The sequence below is a fragment of the Haematobia irritans genome, chromosome 4 (assembly GCF_050003625.1).
Source record: "Haematobia irritans isolate KBUSLIRL chromosome 4, ASM5000362v1, whole genome shotgun sequence".
Classification (NCBI taxonomy): Eukaryota; Metazoa; Arthropoda; class Insecta; order Diptera; family Muscidae; genus Haematobia; species Haematobia irritans.
The window spans coordinates 133,558,838-133,579,574 of NC_134400.1; the positions used below are offsets into that span (position 1 = coordinate 133,558,838).

At 31.5% G+C, this 20,737-nt stretch overlaps 3 protein-coding genes across 3 annotated transcripts; 1 reads left to right on the forward strand and 2 right to left on the reverse strand.

Moving 5' to 3' along the window:
* The first annotated feature begins 8 nt into the window (after positions 1-8).
* Positions 9-1,308, forward strand: Uqcc1 (Ubiquinol-cytochrome c reductase complex assembly factor 1). The gene is made up of 4 exons (XM_075306392.1): positions 9-174; positions 291-479; positions 584-835; positions 972-1,308. The coding sequence occupies exons 1-4, from the start codon at positions 109-111 to the stop codon at positions 1,251-1,253; spliced, it is 789 nt and encodes a 262-aa protein (XP_075162507.1). The 5' UTR covers positions 9-108; the 3' UTR covers positions 1,254-1,308.
* Positions 1,309-2,786: 1,478 nt separating this feature from the next.
* Positions 2,787-3,848, reverse strand: LOC142235138 (uncharacterized). The gene is made up of 2 exons (XM_075306393.1): positions 3,592-3,848; positions 2,787-3,530 (listed from the first exon to the last, which is right to left on the reverse strand). Exons 1-2 carry the CDS (start codon positions 3,761-3,763, stop codon positions 2,956-2,958), a joined length of 747 nt encoding a protein of 248 aa, XP_075162508.1. The 5' UTR covers positions 3,764-3,848; the 3' UTR covers positions 2,787-2,955.
* Positions 3,849-5,626: 1,778 nt separating this feature from the next.
* LOC142234358 (damage-control phosphatase ARMT1-like) lies at positions 5,627-18,999 on the reverse strand. The gene is made up of 6 exons (XM_075305483.1): positions 18,841-18,999; positions 18,598-18,786; positions 15,866-15,953; positions 15,516-15,790; positions 13,125-13,594; positions 5,627-6,079 (listed from the first exon to the last, which is right to left on the reverse strand). Exons 1-6 carry the CDS (start codon positions 18,841-18,843, stop codon positions 5,782-5,784), a joined length of 1,323 nt encoding a protein of 440 aa, XP_075161598.1. The 5' UTR covers positions 18,844-18,999; the 3' UTR covers positions 5,627-5,781.
* Between the last annotated feature and the right edge of the window lie 1,738 nt (positions 19,000-20,737).

A 20,737-nucleotide genomic window follows, 5' to 3' on the forward strand; every position in this document is an offset into this window, starting at 1 on the left:
AATAAAGTTTCGCTCCAATACCTTTTGAAACAACGCAGGTCTTGTTTTTATATTGTTCTGTCGTGTTTACAAAAATTATATTTTTTGGGAAAAATCGAATTAAAAAAAATGTTAACAACACGTTTGTTAACGAACATACCGAAATGCAGAAATGCTTTTATGCCGGTGGCAAAAGTTAGTATTGCTTCAGATATTCAAGAAAATTAATATTTGCAAAATGTGTGTCAGAATGAATCCATCTTACATAAACAGCGGAAACAAAGTATAATTTTGAGTGTTATATTTTTCAGATTTCATCGGTCGCTAATGCACAAATTTTACGAAGTACCCAGCAGACAGATTGCAGAAATATAAAAATCAAAGTCGATAGCTGTCAGTATTGTTCTGCTAGTACAACAACGGCTGCCACAGAACAAAGCAATGGTGGTATATTGAAGAGGGTTCTCAAAAAAGTGGGGTTTACTCCAAATTCGAAAGCCGTAAGACATATTTACCTTTCAAAAATATATATTATCTAAACAGAATGAACATGTGATATGCAATGGCCATTAATTATATATGCATTTATTGTGTTCATTTTTAGAGAATACGGGTGTCCAGTCACATGTTATACGAAAGTGTTGCGGATAAAATAAACTATTTGGCTTTCTTCAATGACTTCAATATGCCCAATACATTTAACTCGTGGTTTTTGGTTACTGAATTGCATGTTTGGATGCTGCTATTACGGTCAATGGCTGAAGGTGCCGAGTCTGGAGAAGATGGCAGATTTTTGCGAAACTGTATTGTGGAGGCATTGTGGGGCGATGTGAATGCTAGAGCCAAGAAGTTGGGAGTAAGTGCCATATAAATTTATATTTAGTCAAATTTTAAAAATGACTATTATTCCTTTACAATTGCGCAGTTGAGAACAGTTGCCAAAGAATTTCGGAAGCTTGGAATTTATCAGTAACATTTATTTCTAATTATAGGCAAACAATCCCTCTAGGACACGCCAACAAATCGAAGAACTATCAGAACAGTTTCAAGCAGCTTTAATTGCATATGATGAAGGTATAATGTCGGAAGATCGTGTTTTGGCTGCAGCCCTTTGGCGAAGATTTTTCGAATTGAATTGTGATGATTATGAAAGTATCGAACGTTTGGTTAAATATGTACGTCGCCAAGTATTGATGTTGGATAAATTATCTCGACAGGACTTTTTAATAAAACCAAAAATTCCCTGGCAGGACTTGAACAAAATTCATATTTAAATAATGTGCAAAGTTTGTAAATAAAAAGAAGTGAATCTATTATAAACGCTAAAAATGGTCATAATACAATTTTTCCAAATGCGTGATCACTTATAGCCGAGCGCGTTCTCGTGTCACACTGTATGGCAAAGTGACCATCGCTACAGTTTGCCGAATAAACGTTACCAATATACATTCACCATGGATATCTCAAAATATACCTTATATCACTCTACAGCGTGCAAGCTATATTTATAGAACCAATGTATTAATCGGAAATGTCACCATAATTCCCGATTACCATAACACATTTCCTCAAAACTAGACCTCTTCCATTTGATAAGTTCTCCGTTTCTTACTACAGAATTCGAATAACATACCAGAGTGGGATCGGTTATATACCATTTTGTATGTACCCTACAGAACTCGTACTAGCGTTCGTGGATCGAGCTATGCGAGCGGACTTTGCAGACCTTGACTAACAACAAATAGTTGACCTTTTCTAATAGAACGCGAAAAGGTAAATACAAAAATTAAATCTAAAGGTGTGGAATTGTATATGTTATTGTAAAAGCAATAAACATACTCCCGAAATATCTGTGCATTCTTTGGGCATGCTTGGATATCATGCGAGAGATGAAATCCCTTAGTTTGGGATTGGTGTTTTGCTTATAGGTTCAGACACACACAATTTTGTGCATTGCTATACCACAGATGTTGCACTCCCCCAGCAAACAAGTCGTCGCCAAAAAGTAATAAAAATGTTCTTTTTGGATCCGGAAATGTTGCAAAATTGACGCAGAAGCGATTAATTTAACATGGGCTTGTCATAGAACGGAAGTTCTCCATTTCAACAACGTTGCACTGAATTTGCATCACTTCTTTAGGTGTGATCCGAATTCAATGTTTTGGATGTAAATTAGAATATTCTGATATTTTGTCAAATAAATAATTTTTATAATTTTTAATGGATTCTAAAGCTTGTCGGAAACTATTTTTAAAAATTCACATTTTTTTCAGATTGGATTTGGCATTTTTTTCGACAAAATTTAAATGATTTGTACCATTTAATGAATTCTTACTCTGTTTTTAACCTATTTAAAACAAAGAAAGTAAAAAATTACCCACAAAAAGTATGAAAAAACCAAGTTATAAAAAATTGAATTAAAGAACTTCCTCTGATGTCAGTGGGTACTGCCCTATTCTATGTTTAAGCTCAATTATAAGGGGTCTACTTCTCATAGTCGACTGCGGAACCACCCAGCAATGCTTTGAAAACCTAGAAATGTATGCAGCATTACTGAGGATCTCCGAGAACTCATTTTCTGGTTTGGTCAAACCTGGGATGACATCAATTCTCATGTTTATCAAATAGAAAAATTGTATTACTTTCAATATTTCCAAGACACCAATCTGCCCATTCAAAGTAGACAATTTCATTCAATTGCATTTTACGATCTTTTTCATCATATATTCACAATAAATATTTATGATTTTCAACTCGGAAACCTAACACAGTACCGGCCGTCACTAAGAATAATTATTCCACGGTCATTATTTGTGCTATATATAAACTTGTAAATAAACATTTATTACCAATTATAAAGAAATTAATATAATTAGTTTTTAGCTTCAAATTTGAAAATTATATTTGTAGCAAACTAAATTTCTACTGCGTCATTAAAACTTCAATCATGTTACTATAAACTGCTTATAATACTGCCTAGATATACAAATCTTCGATACCCTGTTCATTTAACGCCCTTAATTGACACTTACAAAGGAATGCAATAATTCGCTTTTCGATACGTTCACGGGTTTCTCCTTCAAATCCTTCGAAGAGAGTATCAATTCTTCGAAGGGTTTCCGCCCTATCTTCGATTATGTGTTCCTCGGTTCCGACTACCTCTTCCGCAATTTCTTCAATTATTGAGTAGGAATCAGAGAAATGTTCTTCGAGAGTATTTTCTACAATCTCTTCTTGTTGTCCATCTTGTGTTAGCTCAATGTGGAAATCGTTTACAATTTCTTCGTTTAGTTTTGCTTCCGCATCATCGGTGTCCCAAATTCCATCTGATTCATCTGGCAATTCTCGATTCTCTTTTTGTTTTCTCTTAGGCACTCTTTCCTTCTTTGGCTTATAAGCTTGTACGGTACATTCTAAAAATTTCAATCTTTCAAGGTAGGGCCAAGTGGATCCTCGTATCACACCGCTTTTTGGACAAAGTTCAGTGCAATGTTTTAATTCTTTTTGAAATTGTCCTCTTAAATTGTTCCAGCGGCTCAAACAAAATTGTACTTAAAAATAGATATGGTTTATATAGAACCCAGACAATTAATGTTTAATAGTACCACTTACCTGGGAAACCCATTTCAGCAGCAATTTCTTGCCAAACTTTGTTCTTTGCCTTCATCATTTCAAATAGCGACATACCTGGTATTTGTCGCATATATATGACGGGATGTGGTTCCACCAAAGAAATAAGTCTAAAATCAAAGGGTCGATTCTTTTTGTGACTTGTTTTGGTCATTTTCCTAAATTGTTGCCTCCGATTTGTTGTTCACCCAAAAATAAAACAAAACAACGTAAGTGGACATGCCATGGGAGATGATAACATGTAAAGTGAATGACAGTGTTGTCAATTAAACAATGATGCCAACATAATCCGAATTTAACAAAACGCTGATTTTACCGAATTGACAATAGGCTTGTTGTACAGGATAGCTTAGCCATAGCGGAAATCTTATGGTGTTTTCATTTCTTGTAAAAAATGCGCACTTTTCCGCGTTTTGCCCGGAAAATGTATGTTCTTTTCTAAAACAAACAGGCAAATTTACGAAAAGGTTTCGAATTCTTTTGTGAAAATAATGCACTGAAATGATAGCACTATTTTAGGTTGCTGGCAACATTTTAAAAATGCGTATTCTGCACAGCACTTTCTTTTAGAAATGAAAACCCCATTAAAACCAAAGACAATAAACTTGAGGAAGATAGGAAATTGGCTTGCGTCATACCAAATGTTACATTTACATGTTAGTTCCAAATATGTTCGTAATTTTTTATTTGTTTTCGTTTTTATTTTTTAAATGAAAAACTTAATTTTCTTAATGAAACAATGTTAAATTTTAGGCAACAACAAAAAAATTTATTTCGTGCACTTAATTTCTTTTTATTTGCATTTTAATGCTATGTCAACACTTGTCGTATACGTGTTTGGTTGGAGTATGAAACTAACACGGTAAATGGTATGATCTCCTCAGCAGCCAATTTCCTATCTTCCTAGAGTTTATTATCTTTGATTAAAACAATGTGCACACAATCATTGTTTATACAAACAATGTTTTTAAAAGATTGGTCGTACTGTTTTCAACATTATTTTAATAAACAGGATAATTGTGCATTTATCTTTTTTGCAATAAATTAAATGTGTTTTTCCTCATTACACATTTTTTAACGAAAATACTTAACATAATTTGTTTTGAATTTATGTTTGGAGTAATATAGATGTAAAACAAAACAAAAAACATGAAAGGACATTAGCTCGGAGATGGGAGAACACTCCCTGACAGAAGGCATCTTCTATTTCAAGTTTATTTATTCTAAATTCAAATAACTACAAAACTCTGGTGCTCATTTTTTGAAAAATATTTATTGAGTCTCTTAGCCCTAAGGGTAGGGAGCACGGTTGCCACTCGATCCAAAAATAATCTACCAAAATTTGGAGAAACTTTTACCAAAAACTACCAAACAAAAAAATATTATTTTGCAAAATTTTATTTCAATAGAAAATTTTGTCGATTTTTTTTCCATATTCGTTGTTTTGGTTTCAGCTTAAAAACCATTGCGTTGATTAAATTACAAGAGTAGCTTAACCAACAGAGGAAAAGAATGTTTGTCAAATTTATTTGGGCAAAGCCCTATAGACTGCAAGATGGTTGGATGGACGCACGTTTCGGAATTACCACATTTTTCATCAGCATCCTCTACTTGCAGCAAAACCAATTATCAGAACAAATTCTGGTAGTTCACCAAAACCAAAGTGAACCATGCAAAGCTGATTTACACACAAAAATAAGTAAATATTTGTCGACAAATTTAACAAAATTTTGTAGACATAATTATTTGTTTCATTTCTTAAAGAAAACTTTGTAGTTTGAAGGAAAAATTTTGAGTTAAAAATTTTAAAAATGACTTCAATGCCATACGAAGTTCAAGATGTGCGCACTAAAACTATTTTGTGAAAAATACGAATTTAGTAAATTTTTATGCTTCATCTTTTTTGGTTCATTTAACTAACGTACGGAAAAAACTATTAAAGTCCAGGAATCTTTCTTAAAACATAATAATTGTATGAATTAAAATTAAATTAAATTGGCTTAAGTGAAATATAGGGTTCCTTTTTTAGTATGGTTTCTCATATTTTCCTGCTATGTATTTAGCACAATAAAATCGAAAGTATTTTTTATTTTTATTAAATATGCTTCATATTTTGAATATAAAGTTGATAGGAAAAAAATTGTTTCCATGTGTTTTTTAATTTGGCCATATTCATTTGGCTCCTTTTGCAAATTGTATGACTGCATATTCTCCGGTAAGCATCCAATCTATCTGTTTCGATGTCAACTCTTCAGCTTGGCCAGGCTTCAAACCACATATTAGATCAGCCTTGATAGTTCTCAATGTGCATAGATTAGATGGATTAAAACCTCGTAGACATGTTTGGAATTTTTCAGTGGGATCCCAATTGTAATCGCCTAAAAGTTTTCGGTAATTTAAGTCTCCTTTGAAGATTATCAGAGATGATGTAGATAACATATTGTACAAACTGTGATTTATGTCGCACATTCTAAATAAAAAAATAATAAGTATGTTATTAAAATATTAAATACTTTTTATGGGGATATTAAATATAGGTGGATATTTTGACCAACATTACATATTACTAAGTATGGCTTATCCATGTGTATTGTACTCGAAGGAGTTTGTTATTACATACATCACACATTTAGTTAGTGAAACATAATAAAAAAAATCGGGGGCTATTGTATTAAAGTAACTCGACACATATTTTAGTTTGATTGAAGCACATATAGAATAGTGGCTACTGTAATAAAATAACAAGTATATACAGAAGTAAGTTCGGCCGGGCCGAATCTTAAATACCCACCACCATGAATCAAATATTATAGTTTCCTTTGGAAATTTCAGGGGGGTTTGATGACAGATGTTCCCAAACAGAGCAGTTCAACCAGTAAACTTCCCAAAGATATATTTAAAGATTCTACCTACGAAGACTATATCAGATTCTGGATTTATAAGAGCCAATTTTGTTTGGGTTTTAGAGGAATCATAAACATGTTGCGTAAGCGTGCAAGAAGATGATGAAATTACTCCTTGATTTGAAATGTAAAATCTGTAGATTTTTACCCCCATTATTTAACCCTCTAATGCCCCAATTTTTTTACCAGCTGATTAAATATTCTATGTTAACGACACAAAAGCAAGAAAACTAAACAAGACAAATTTATACGGTAAAATTCAGTATATGCTGTAAAGCCTCGTGAACAGTTTTAACTAAGTTTTCTTTTTATTTTATCCATTTTTGTTGTCTTAAGGTGTGTTTTACTAAAAGCTTCCTGATTTAACGAAGCCCGCCTAAATGCGGGATTGGGCATTAGAGGGTTAAATGATTACTAGAAGTAAAATCTGCAAATTCTACATTCAGTTTCAAGCAATTTTTATGACCAGTGCGCCTTCTATACCCTCAAGAAGAGAAATAGGTCTATATGGAGGCCTTACCAAATAAACCGATAAAAACTAAATCCGATACACGGACCGTAGAAGCTTAAGAAGTAAAATCTGGGGATCGGTCTATATGGGGGTATATCAAAACATGGACCGATACTCACAATTTTCGGCAAACCTTTTTTTGGTCCTAAAATACTTCTAGATTTTCAATTTGTTTGTTTCTATAAGCCCAAGAAGTAAAATCGGGAGATCGGTCTATATGGGGGCTATACCAAAACATCGACCGATACTCACCATTTTTGTGGTCCTCAAATACCTACAGATTTCCAATTTCAGGCAAATTGGATAAAAACTACGGTATATCAAAACCTGGACCGATATAACCCATCTTCGAACTTGACCTGCCTGCAGACAAAAGACGAGTTTGTGGGAAATTTCAGCACGAATGCTTCATTATTGAAGACTGTAGCGTGATTACAACAGACAGACGGACATGGTTATATCGTCTTAGAATTTCTCCTTGATCAAGAATATATATACTTTATATAGTCGGAAATCGATATTTCGATGTGTTACAAACGAAATGACAAACTTATTATACACCCGTCACCATTCTATGGTGGTGGGTATACAAATAATTAATATGATAAGGGCCGTATTCTCAATGTGTTGGTACTATTTATCATGTCGATAAAAGAGCTGATCCCATACAAAAATTTACTAAGCGATGGTCTATCTTCCGGTTATAATTCCTTCCATAATTCCGACCTTTTTTACGAATTATTTGATGTAACATTGACAGTTATACCAAAGTACTATGGGACAATGGCAGAAATCCCACCCACAAAATCAATATTTCAACTTGTAAAACATTTAAATTTGGTGATACAAAACAGTTGACAACACTTTAACGGAACCAAATCCAAAATGGCAAAACAATATGGCAACCCGTTTGGCGGCTTCAGGCCTCCGATGTGGTAGCCTTTTGTTATTGAATGTATAGTTAAACAAAGTGCCTTAGAGATTGTGCGCGTAAAAAAGTTGTAATGTGAAAAACTCACCAATTTTATGAAAAATTGGTGTCAATGTCTTTACTTTTAGTGAAAATTAGCAAAGTTTGTAAATATTTATTGGTAGTGGCGTGGAGTGGGTAGACACCTCCAAAATTGTTATCATAGGCTTTCTCATTCTCAGCCTTACGCACACATAGAAGGAACGTGATCACCCCAGACATCTTTCAAAAGCATAACGTCCCTTTTTTTTCTCGGTGAACGTTTAACATATTTGTGGGGACTATGTTATTTCTAGTAAAATATGAATCTGATTTCGGCAATCATATTCATGTTTGGCGAGAAAATACTAGTTTTGCCACAAACGCTCCATGTTCCCCGTAAAAAGTAAGATAACACTTTTGAAACATGTTAGGGGCGATCATATTTCTTCTCTCTCATCTGACCAGTGCGCAACGTAGAAAAAATACGATAAATGTATTTTCAAGTGCAATTTAACTTAAATAGTCTTACTCTTATTGAGTTGGAATGTGTAATATTTAATATGTATGAGGCAAGTTTTAGGTAAGTTTTGGCGAGAAAGTATTTTATTATGTTGTAAAAATATTTCGAATGTACACGGACGAAAAAGACTGTTTTTCATATGTTTGGGTGTAAAAATTATATGTTTGGAACTCAAATTTTTTAAAACAATATTTTAAGTGCAAGCATATAACGTTCATAAACTACCATAACATGTTTGGGACATATATGTTAATATGTTAGAACATATTATGTTTGGGACATAAAATGTTTGCAAATATAATATGTTGGATTCTAACATATATTAATTTAGAAATAGTCTATAAACATATATGTGTTTAAAAAGAGAGACGTACAGAGTATGCTGCAAGTAAAAGAATAGAAGTAACCAATTGGCGCCTTAAAAATATATATACAGAAAGAAAATTTCATTAATTTTTTTTTTCTACCAGTGCAAGCCTACTAATGTGAAACATAATATGTGTGAACGATACAAAAAATAGTTTGTTTGGACCAATCCTGAAAATATATTTGCTTGAAGCTAAATGTGTTTGGGGCATATGGGCATATTTTTGAGACTGTAGTTCGTTGTGTATACACAGAAAAATATTTTCAGTTAAAAGTTTGAAACCATTTGAAACCATTAATTGAAAAATCAACTTTTACAATCAACTTTATAAATTCAAATTAAAAATTAAGTCAGTTAGGAAAATTATTGAATTTTTCGTTTTTAATCAAAATATTAATCATTCTAATCAACATTTTATATATTTCAAATTATTAAATATTATTAAATATAATTATAATGGGAAAACATATAAAACAATAACTAAGATATACAGTGCTGTTCAAAACATTTGCAACTAGCCCTACCATGAACTTAATCTAGGTATATTTCCCATAATAATAACTTTATTCCTTAGCTTCCACTTAAAAAATAATCTTTATGGAGTGGTACATATTTCCATATTCTTATTGGGTAAATGAATGGGCTGTAATAAAATATTGATATTTCACGAAAAGTAAAGCATCCTATGATTCGACCTGTTCAAAACAATTGCAACTACCTACTTAGCACCCTGTAATATTTTCTTCTTTAAGGACATTATTTTTTTGTATTTTATACCTGCAATAGTTATAAGGACCTATAAGAGGATAGTTTAAACGTACATAATGGACATGTTAGGAATGTCGTTAAGTTCATTGTCTATTTTGGCCACAAACTGATCGCCATAGACTTTTATGCTCTAATTTTAGAATAATTCGATAAAATGACCGGCAATAAGTATAATAAACAAAATATATAATATTTTAAAGTTGGGGTATCACAAAAATATCACAAAAACCTGCGTCCCGAGTTATAAACAGAGGATGCACAAAACCAGTGCATTTTGGTTTTTTATACCCTCCATCATAGGATGGGGGTATATTAACTTTGTCATTCCGTTTGTAACACATCGAAATATTGCTCTAAGACCCCATAAAGTATATATATTCTGGGTCGTGGTGAAATTCTGAGTCGATCTAAGCATGTCCGTCCGTCCGTCCGTCCGTCTGTTGAAATCACGCTAACTTCCGAACGAAACGAGCTATCGACTTGAAACTTGGCACAAGTAGTTGCTATCGATGTAGGTCGGATGGTATTGAAAATGGGCCATATCGGTCCACTTTTACGTATAGCCCCCATATAAAGGGACCCTCAGATTTGGTTTGTGGAGCCTCTAACAGAAGCATATTTCATCCGATCCGGCTGAAATTTGGTACATGGTGTTGGTATATGGTCTCTAACAACCATGCTAAAATTGGTCCACATCGGTCCATAATTATATATAGCCCCCTTATAAACCGATACCCAGATTTGGCTTGTGGAGCCTCAAAGAGAAGAAAATTGCATCCGATCCGGCTGAAATTTGGTACATGGTATTGGTATATGGTCTCTAACAACCGTGAAAAAATTGGTCCACATCGGTCCATAATTATATATAGCCCCCATATAAACCGATCCCCAGAATTGGCTTGCGAAGTCTCTAAGAGAAGCAAATTTCATCCAATCCGGTTGTAATTTGGAACATGGTGTTAGTATATGATTTTTAACAACCGTGCCAGAATTGGTCCATATCGGTCCATAATTATATATAGCCCCATATAAAACGTTCTCCAGATTTGACCTCCGGAGCCTCTTGGAGGAGCAAAATACATCCAATCCGGTTCAAATTAGGAACGTGGTGTTAGTATATGTTCGCTAACAACCATACCAAAATTGGTCCAATCACACAAAAATTGGTCCTATCTGTTCATAATCTACCAAAATTTTATTTCTATGGAAAATTTTGTCAAAATTTTATTACTAGAGAAAATTTTGTTAAAATTTTATTCGGTTCACAATAAAATTTTCATCATTATCAAAATTTTATTTCTATAGAAAATTTTGTCAAAATTTTATTTCTATAGAAAATTTTGTTCAAATTTTATTCGGTTCATAATCATGGTTGCCACTCGAGCCAAAAATAATCTACCAAGATTTTATTTCTATAGAAAATTTTGTCAAAAGTTTATTTCTATAGAGAATTTTGTTAAAATTTTATTTCTGTAGAAATTTTTGTCAAATTTTCTTTCTATAGAAAATTTTCTCAAAATTTTTATTTCTATAGAAAATTTTGTGAAAATTTTATTTCTATAGAAAATTTTGTGAAAATTTTATTTCTATAGAAAATTTTGTTAAAATTTTATTTTTGTAGAAAATTTTGTCAAAATTTTATGTCTACTTTGTCAAACTGAATTTTGTACGTATTGGATCGATCTTTTTTGATTTAATATATACCACGTATGGACTTACATACAATTTAGGAGATGGTGTTAGGAGGTTTTAAGATACATACCTTGCCATCGGCAAGCGTTACCGCAACTTAAGTAATTCGATTGTGGATGGCAGTGTTTAGAAGAAGTTTCTACGCAATCCATGATGGAGGGTACATAAGCTTCGGCCTGGCCGAACTTACGGCCGTATATACTTGTTTTTGTTTTTTTTTTTGAGCGAAAAAGTACTTTTCACTAAATTTCAACAAAAGTTCCAAAAAAATAGATAAATAAAGTAAATTTTTGACAAAGTTTTCCATAGAAATAAAATTTTGCCAAAATTTTCCATAGAAATAAAATTTTGACAAAATTTTCTATAAAAATAAAATTTAAAAAAAATGTTCTACCGAAATAAAAGTTTGACTAAATTTTCTACCGATATAAAAATTTGACCAAATTTTCTATAGAAATAAAATCTTGACAAAATTTTCTATAGATACAAAATTTTGACAAAATTTTCATCAGAAATAAAATGCTGACAAAAATTTCTATAGAAATAAGATTTTGACAAAACTTTCTATAGAAATAAAATATTGACAAAAAATAAAATTTTGAGAAAATTTTCTGTAGAAATAAAATTTTGACAAAACTTTCTGAAGAAATAAATTTTTGCAAAATAATATTTTTTTGGTAGTTTATGGCAAGATTTTTTCCAAATGTTGGTAGATAATTTTAGTACGCGATCGATAAAGTCTTATCTAGAAAGTGTTCGTGTTGAAGCATAATATAGAATCACATGCTTTTTCAACTAACATTCTTGAAATTCAATAAAATCATGTTTTTGACTGTGGCTTTAAAAAATCGAGATTTTCTTCCCGCATGAACTTGTCTGGTTTGCCAAATTTTAAAAAGACTATTAACAAATAAGTTTATTAAAGATTTTCTGAAAATATTTTGTCAAAACTATTATACCATATATCTGATATCGGCTCAAAAATTTCTACACAAAAGGTACTAAACCATTAGCGGGGGTAGTACGGTACTGACCAGGGTGAAAGAGTATTGAAAAGAAGTACTATAGTACTGCATTTTCCATCCCTGCTCTCCATCATACATTGTTGAATAGATACCCATTCTCTTGTTCTCTTTTCGCTCTTTCCATTGCTCAATTCAATTTCAATCACAAAAGTGATTGGATCAGTCACATGTGTAATTGGAAACGGAAAAATTTTCAATCACGTTTGTAATTGAAAATTATTTCCGAATTGATTAACAAATTTATTGAATCTATTACTATTTTAATTGGAAACGTAATAAATATCAATCATTGTTTTAATTGGTTTTTATTCGGATTTGAATAAATAATTAATTGAATCAATTAACATATTAATTGAATCCGTTTCCAAATTCAATTAAGTGTTTAATTGAAAAAATTTTGGTGATAATTTTTTGTCAGTGACCATTTAATCCTAATCAATGGCAAGAAGTTGCGCAAAAGTAGTCAAACGGCATGGCTATACTATAAACCATTAACATTTATCGTTAAATGTTACAAAAACTCTTATTATTATATTATATTGGTTGCAAATGTTTTGAACAGGTGAATAAATAATTTTATAATGTATCAAAAAGTCTTTGTCGTTAATTCCCTTAAATCTTTAAAATAGACATAATAAGCAACAACATTGCATTAAAAGTTTGGTGTTGATAGTTTTATTTTTATTTTCATTGTAATTGCCGTTTATTTTCAACAAGCGGTTTGGTTGCAAATGTTTTGAGCAGCACTGTACATATGTATGTATTAAACTTAGTTACCTGTAGAACTCATATGGTGTTGTCCAAAAATCTTCATTGGTTATAATTTCGAATTGGCCATTATTGAAATAGTTTAAACATTCTTTGCCAAATCCCTTCAAATGTGACGAGGAATTATTTTCCATGAACTTTAGAGTGTATTGTATATCACGTGGTGTTGTGTCAGAAACAAACCATGGCATGGCTTTTACATGGAAACGTATGACACCCGCTAATTTATTTTCGATTAAATATTTTGCCAATAATAAATCCGTCAATAGTTCAAAACCAGCATTATCACAGATTAAATCTACATATCTCTTATTGGGCAACTGCGTTTTATCTTCATTTAGACAATTCCATATTTCTTCACAATCGTCTACTAAAATGTTTGGATTTAGATCGAGTATGTGTTTATTAAGACTATCAAGAGGTTTCACTTCCTGACCCGTACTTAAAGACAGGTCACATTTATTGCCCCAAAGGTTAACCTAAAACGGGAAATTAGTTTAGAAACATAGAGTAAGGAATCCTGATTATTTCTGCGGTACTGGAATATGTTGCTTGTCGATTGAAAATGTTTATGTATTTAAATAAAATAGTAATTAATGAATTGATGCACCCAGAGAAGGAATATGATCACCTTAAACATGTTTCAAGAGCAAAATGTTATTTTTGGATGGTGACCATTTTCTCGGAAATTATGTATATGTTTTCGGAAAGCATGTTATGTTTGCCGAGAAAACAACTTTTTTGCGATTTTATTTTATCGCCATATGTCAACTTTATACTAACATCTATAAATAAATTAGTATCGGCCCCTTTATGGTACTAATAAATGACTAACTAACACTAACTAAAAAGTATAATGGCATATTTTAGAAAAAAGTTTGTTATTTAATATTAAGCTATATTTATTGTTTTTGTTTGAAAATGCATTTATCATGTATGATGAGCATTGGAGACTGTTGTTGTACGAAGTACATTTACCGTAGAACGTTTAATGATATAATGGCTTATTTATTAGCCTCCCAAACAAAAAAAAAATTGGAAGTTCTTCCAAAGGCACAACTTTAAAAGCACTTCCAGAGGAAGCACTCCCAATGATGTTCTTTATTTTAACTACCCAAAAAGTTCTTTTCATAAAATTTTTTAACATGCTTTTTTCATACTTTTAATGGGTAATTTTAACTTTTTTCTTTCAAATAGGTTAAAAACAGAGTAAGAATTCATAAAATGGTACAAATCATTTAAATTTTGTTGAAAAAAATTCTAAATCAAATCTGAAAAAATTGTGAATTTTTGAAAATATTTGAGGTCAAACGTTTAAATTATAAAAAATTATAAAAATTTTTTATTTGGTAAAATATCACAGAATTTTTTAATTTACATCCAAAACATTGAATTCGGATCACATCTAAAGAAGTGATGCAAATTCAGTGCAACGGCTGCTGAAATGGAGGACTTCCGTCCTATGAAAAGCCCATGTTAAATTCATCGCTTCTCCGTCAATTTTGCACCACTTCCGCTTTTTTTTTGCTGGGCTATTATAATTGATTTTGTATGTACTGAAAAAAGCATGTCTGGTTCCAAAGATTTTGTCTTTACTTTAAAAATTTTTGTATTGATTACGAGCCAAAGAAGCGGATATTTTTAGGACACAATTCTCTTTTAAATTTAGGTTTTGTGTAATTGCTTCTAGGAAGAAAATTTTGATTTTTCGCTTTTTCAGCTTCTTTTCGTCATATGCTATGAAAGTCCTTTAAAAACGAGTTAACGACAACTTTATTTTCAAAATTAAGACTCGACTTCCAGTAGAAATTATGCTATGTTTCAAGTAAAAAACGTCTTTAAAATATAGTGTTGAAAAACGTGTCCTATATTTGAACGATGTTTTGCTTTGTAGTCAAGATGCAAAAAGACAACAAATTTAAAGACAATTTCATTAAATTTAAAGAACTTTTCTAAATTATTAAAGTCAAGTTGACCTTAGCCCAAACATTTTTTCTTTCATGTTATGATAGTCATTTTTAAGTGAAATCAGTTAATTATAAGGACAATACGACTTCATTGAAAAGTTTATCGACTTTTGGACAAGGAAAAAACTTTATATTAGAGAAATGCGTCTTCTATGATAAGCAAAATTTGCATTCGTATTTTAAAGACATGAAATCTTTGACCTCACGACAATATTTTTTTCAGTGTGGTGTTACGGAAAGGTGAAAATGTTGTCGAAAATATGGATGCTGAATTTTGCTGGAATAACAAATTGTTTTCAGTCATAACAGTAAGCTCGTCGCTTTCAAACAAGACTGTATTAACTTTTCATCAGCAAAACAAAAATTGTTGCTGTTGTTACTGGCGTCTAAAATACATTGGTGTTGACAAATAACTAGATTATTCATTACCAACCTTTATCATATGTGTAAGACCATTAAAATTATTCGCCATTGTTTCTGCACTTCTTACAAGTTCCTCCATAGCTGTCATGGATATATGGAGGGCATGCTGTTTTTGGGGCGTAAAGTAGTCATAATCCTTTAAATTTGGAGAAACTCTGAAGAAGGAATAAATTCTTCTGTATAAATAACATTCGGCATATAGCCAGCATGTTTTATAGAATGTTGACGCATCATCCGGTAGAGTTGCAATAAATTCGTTCCATAAGGCAATGTCCTTGTCTAATTCTGAAATTTAAATAGCTACGAATTAGAGCAAAAAGGATTGTTCTAAAGACAATTATATTCAATTTGAATATTTACCATTTGGAGCAAATTTTTCCAAGTGATCATCGTTCTCAATATCACACTTCAGTTTTCCTATAGAATTTAGTATATGTTTAATATCGTCCTATTGGATAAATGGATAAATTGTTAAATACAGTTGTCAAATGTATGGCTTTGGGTAGCGGAGGATTGAATGTTACATTGGAAAATAATGTTACATCCACCACCTCTATGTATGTTAGGCATCTACACACTCAAAAAAGTTGTTTACAATAATTTTATAATTACATTTTAAGAGTTCAGTTATATATCACAACGTTTCAACTTAAACATAACTTTTAAACTTTGAATAATTTTTGATAACTAAATATTAAATGAAACGGGGAAAATCAATAAACGGAAAACCCCGTATATCAAACAAAACAATGTATATGGATTCAAAGATATTGACCTTCCCTTAAGGATTTTGGCATTGATTCTGAGCCAAAGATACAGCTTCTTTGATATAAGGACAGTTTTTAGGGACCTACCTATATTTAAATCTAAACTCAAAAAAAGTTTACTTGGATCAAAAGATTTTGACCCTCCCTTAAGGATTTTGGTATTGATTCTGAGCCAAAGATGCGGGTTCCTTAAAATAAGAAAACATTTTTGCGACCTATCTGGCGTTAAATCTACACTCAAAAAAAAGTTTACTTGGATCCAAAGATTTTGACCTTCCCTTAAGGATTTTGGTATTGATTCCGAGCCAAAGATGCAGCTTCTTTAAAATAAATCTAGGATAAATAAAATTAAAATTAGATACAGATATCATTCATCGAATTTTCATCCTCTTTTTGCGATATATTAATAAAGGTATTTATGTACAAACAAATTCCAATTTAAAATCCAAATTATGACAGATACTTCAAAGTAAAAACAGTTTTCTTAATGTTAAAAAAACTTTAAACCAAAGATGCAAATCCTTAAAATAAGCCTTAGGCTATATTTGAAGCGATTTTATCTTAAATTTAAAAATGCAATATGTTAGTTGAGTTAAAGACGATTTCTTTAAATTAAAAATGTTTTTCTTTATTTTAAGGAAAATTTGCCTTACTTCAAAGATCTACAACGTCAGCAGAGAGACGGAAAATTTCAAAAATTTTTGAAGCAAGGATTATAAACTTTCATATAATTAAAATGTCATTATTTTAAAGAATTTTGTCCTTAACTTTGGGTAAATTTCGATTCCTAAAATTTAAGTTTCATAATCTTCCATATTATGTCAATATTTTTTTCAGTGTAGGATCTATAAAATTAAAATTAGGATACAGATCTCATTTATCGAATTTTCTTTCTATTTTTCCGGCATATTAATAAAGCTATTCACGTACAAACAAATGTCAGTTTAAAAATCCAAATTATGACGGATACTTCGAAGTAAAAAATATTTTCTTAATTCTAAATCCTCAAAATAAGTTTTAGCCTATATTTGAAGCGTTTTTATCTTAAATCTTAAGATTCAATACTTAGTTAATTTAAGGACGATTTCTTTAAATCAAAAATGTGTTTCTTTACTTTAAGGAAAATTTGCCTTAGTTTAAAGACATGCAACTTTAACAAAGGGATGCAAATTTTCAAAATGTGTGTCCTAAATATAATGAAAAAAATTTTTTGAAGCAAAGATTTCAAACTTTCTTTTAATTAAAATTTCTTTATTTTAAAGAAATTTTTTCAATACTGTGTAAATTGCGCATCCTAAAATTGAGGTTGCATAATCTTTAATATCATGTAAATATTTTTTTAAGCGTACTCTCAAAAAAAAGTTTACTTGGATCAAAAGATTTTGACATTCCCTTAAGGATTTTGGTATTGATTCCGAGTCAAAGATGCGACTTCTTTAAAACAAAGACATTTTGTACCTATATTTAAATCTAAACTCAAAAAAGTTTACTTGGATCAAAGATTTTGACCTTCCCTTAAGGATTTTGGTATTGATTCTGAGCCCAAGATACAGCTTCTTTGATATAAGCACAGTTTTTAGGGTCCTACCTATATTTAAATCTACACTCAAAAAAAGTTTACTTGGATCAAAAGAATTTGACCTCCCTTTAAGGATTTTGGTATTGATTCCGAGCCAAAGATGCGGCTTCTTTAAAAAAAAAGAAATGTTTATCTTTAAAACAAAGACATTTTTGACCACTATTTAAATCTGAACTTAAAAAAAAGTTACTTGGATCCAAAGATTTTGAAGACATTTTTAGTGACTTATCTGGCTTTGAATATGGTACACAGAAAAAATCACGAAAATTTTTCCAATTAAAGTCTTAATTGAATTTTAAAAAGTAGTCAATTAAAATTTTTATTGATTCTACAATTGTTTTAATTGAAACAAAAATCAATCACAAAAATTAATAGTATCAATTAATTTTGTAATTGGATCAATTAATTGTTTAATTGACTTTCAAGGCTTTTTGCTATTTGGTCAGATTTTTCTGCTGGGTCTACTATCAATTTTTTTGGGGTGTAAAAACGAATTTATTTGCCAAACCTTCACTATTTTGACAAAATTTCCCACAAATATGTATTTTTATAATGTTCACTGTGAAGTAAATATGACCACAGTACTATTTTTATATTTATCGGGTATGTAACATGAAAACAAATTAAAGCCTTCATATGACTTGCTATAATGTTGGAACCTAAATTTTTTTCGACACCTGATTTTCTAAAATCAGAAGCTCTGAAATTTTGCCTACGTATTAATATTGTAAAGAAACTGCTCTTACCTGGGAATGGTTATTGGCATTCAGATCTCTCTCAACAGATTCCAGTAAACAGTTCAGTATGTTGGGAATACGATGTTGAAAAGTGTGATAGGCAAAACTTCTGCGATAACGACCGCATAAAAGATGATTCCGTGGAGTTTCACTGTCAATTATTCCATGTTTCTCATCGAATTCCTTGGTATTTGTTGTCTAATAAACATTAAAATTGAATTCTGAGATTCACTTACATAATTTGCTTTTTACCATTATTAATCTTTTAGATTTTAATGTGGTTGTGCAAGAAAAATTGTCGAATTTTGATTTTAAAATATCTGCCCTCCAAATGTCTTCAAAATTATTTACAATAATAAAAATATTTCACACCTTAGTTACTGTTATCATCGATGTAAACAAAGAGTTGCTCTGTGGGTCATAGTATGTACCCCACTAGGAAATAAAACTAATATTCTCAATGTGATAACATTTGTATATTAAGATCAATATTATAATGCTCCATAACAATGCGTAGTGTTTCATCCAAAATAGTAAACAAAACAGATAAGTATATACTGTTTGATTCGAAATCCCTCTCTAAGGATATCTAGCCTAATCTGTCCAACTTTTTGCAATACTAAGTTCATGAATCTAATCCAATTGTGAATCATTTGTCTTTAGTTTAAAGGTAAAAAGCTTCAAATATGGACTAATATTTATCAAGGATGTTGCATTCTTGATTTGATTTTTTTGTTAAATAAGAAACATTTTTATACCCACCATCATAGAATGGTGACGGGGGTATAATAAGTTTGTCATTCCGTTTGTAACACATCGAAATATCGATTTCCGACTATATAAAGTATATATATTCTCGATCTGGGAGAAATTCTAAGACGATATAACGATGTCCGTCTGTCTGTCTGTCTGTTGTAATCACGCTACAGTCTTCAATAATGAAGCAATCGTGCTGAAATTTTGCACAAACTCGTCTTTTGTCTGCAGTCAGGTCAAGTTCGAAGATGGGCTATATCAGTCCAGGTTTTGATATAGTCCCCATATAAACCGACCTCCAGATTTGGGGTCTTGGGCTTATAGAAATCGTAGTTTTTATCCAATTTGCCTGAAATTTGAAATCTAGACGTATTTTATGACCATAAAGAGGTGTGCCAAAAATGGTGAGTATCGGTCCATGTTTTGGTATAGCCCCCATATAGACCGATCTCCCGATTTTATTTCTTGGGCTTATAGAAACCGCAGTTTTTATTCAATTTACCTGAAATTGGAAATCTAGAGGTATTGTAGGACCACAAATACGTGTGCCAAAAATTGTGAGTATCGGTCCATGTTTTGGTATGGTCCCCATATAAAACGACCTCCCGATTTGGGGTCTTGGGCTTATAGAAACCGTAGTATTTATCCAATTTGTCTGAAATTGGAAATCTAGAGGTATTTTAGGACCATAAAGAGGTGTGCCGAAAATGGTGAGTATCGGTCCATATTTTGGTATAGCCCCCATATACACCGATTTCCCGACTTTACTTCTTGGGTTTCTAGAATCCGAAGTTTTTATCCTATTTGCCTGAAATTGGAAATCTAGAGGTGTTTTCGGGTCATAAAGAGGTGTGTCGAAAACGGTAAGTATCGGTCCATGTTTTAGTATAGCCCCCATATGAACGATCTCCCGATTTAACTCCTTGGGTTTCTAGAAACCGTAGTTTTTATCTGATTTGCCTGAAATGGTAAATATTCTGGTATTTTAGGCTCACAAAAACGTGTATCGGATTAAGTTTTTATCGGTCCATTTGGTAATGCCTCCATATAGACCGACTTCACTTCTTGAGAGTGTAGAAGGCGCACTGATCATGAAAATTGCTTGAAACTCAATGTAAAATTTCCAGATTTTACTTCTACAGATTTAAGATTTCAAATCAAGACGTTATTTTATAATTTTCTTGCACACATACAAGAGATGATGATTCCTCTAAAACTCAAACAAAAATCGTTCTTATAAATCCAGAATCTGATTAGTCCTCATAGGTGAAATCTTTAAATTTATCTTCGGGAAGTGTCCTCAAGTCCTCAAGCCCTCCTGAAATTTCAAAGGAAACCCTAATATTTGGTTCATGGTGGTGGGTATTTAATATTCGGCCCGGCCGAACTTAGT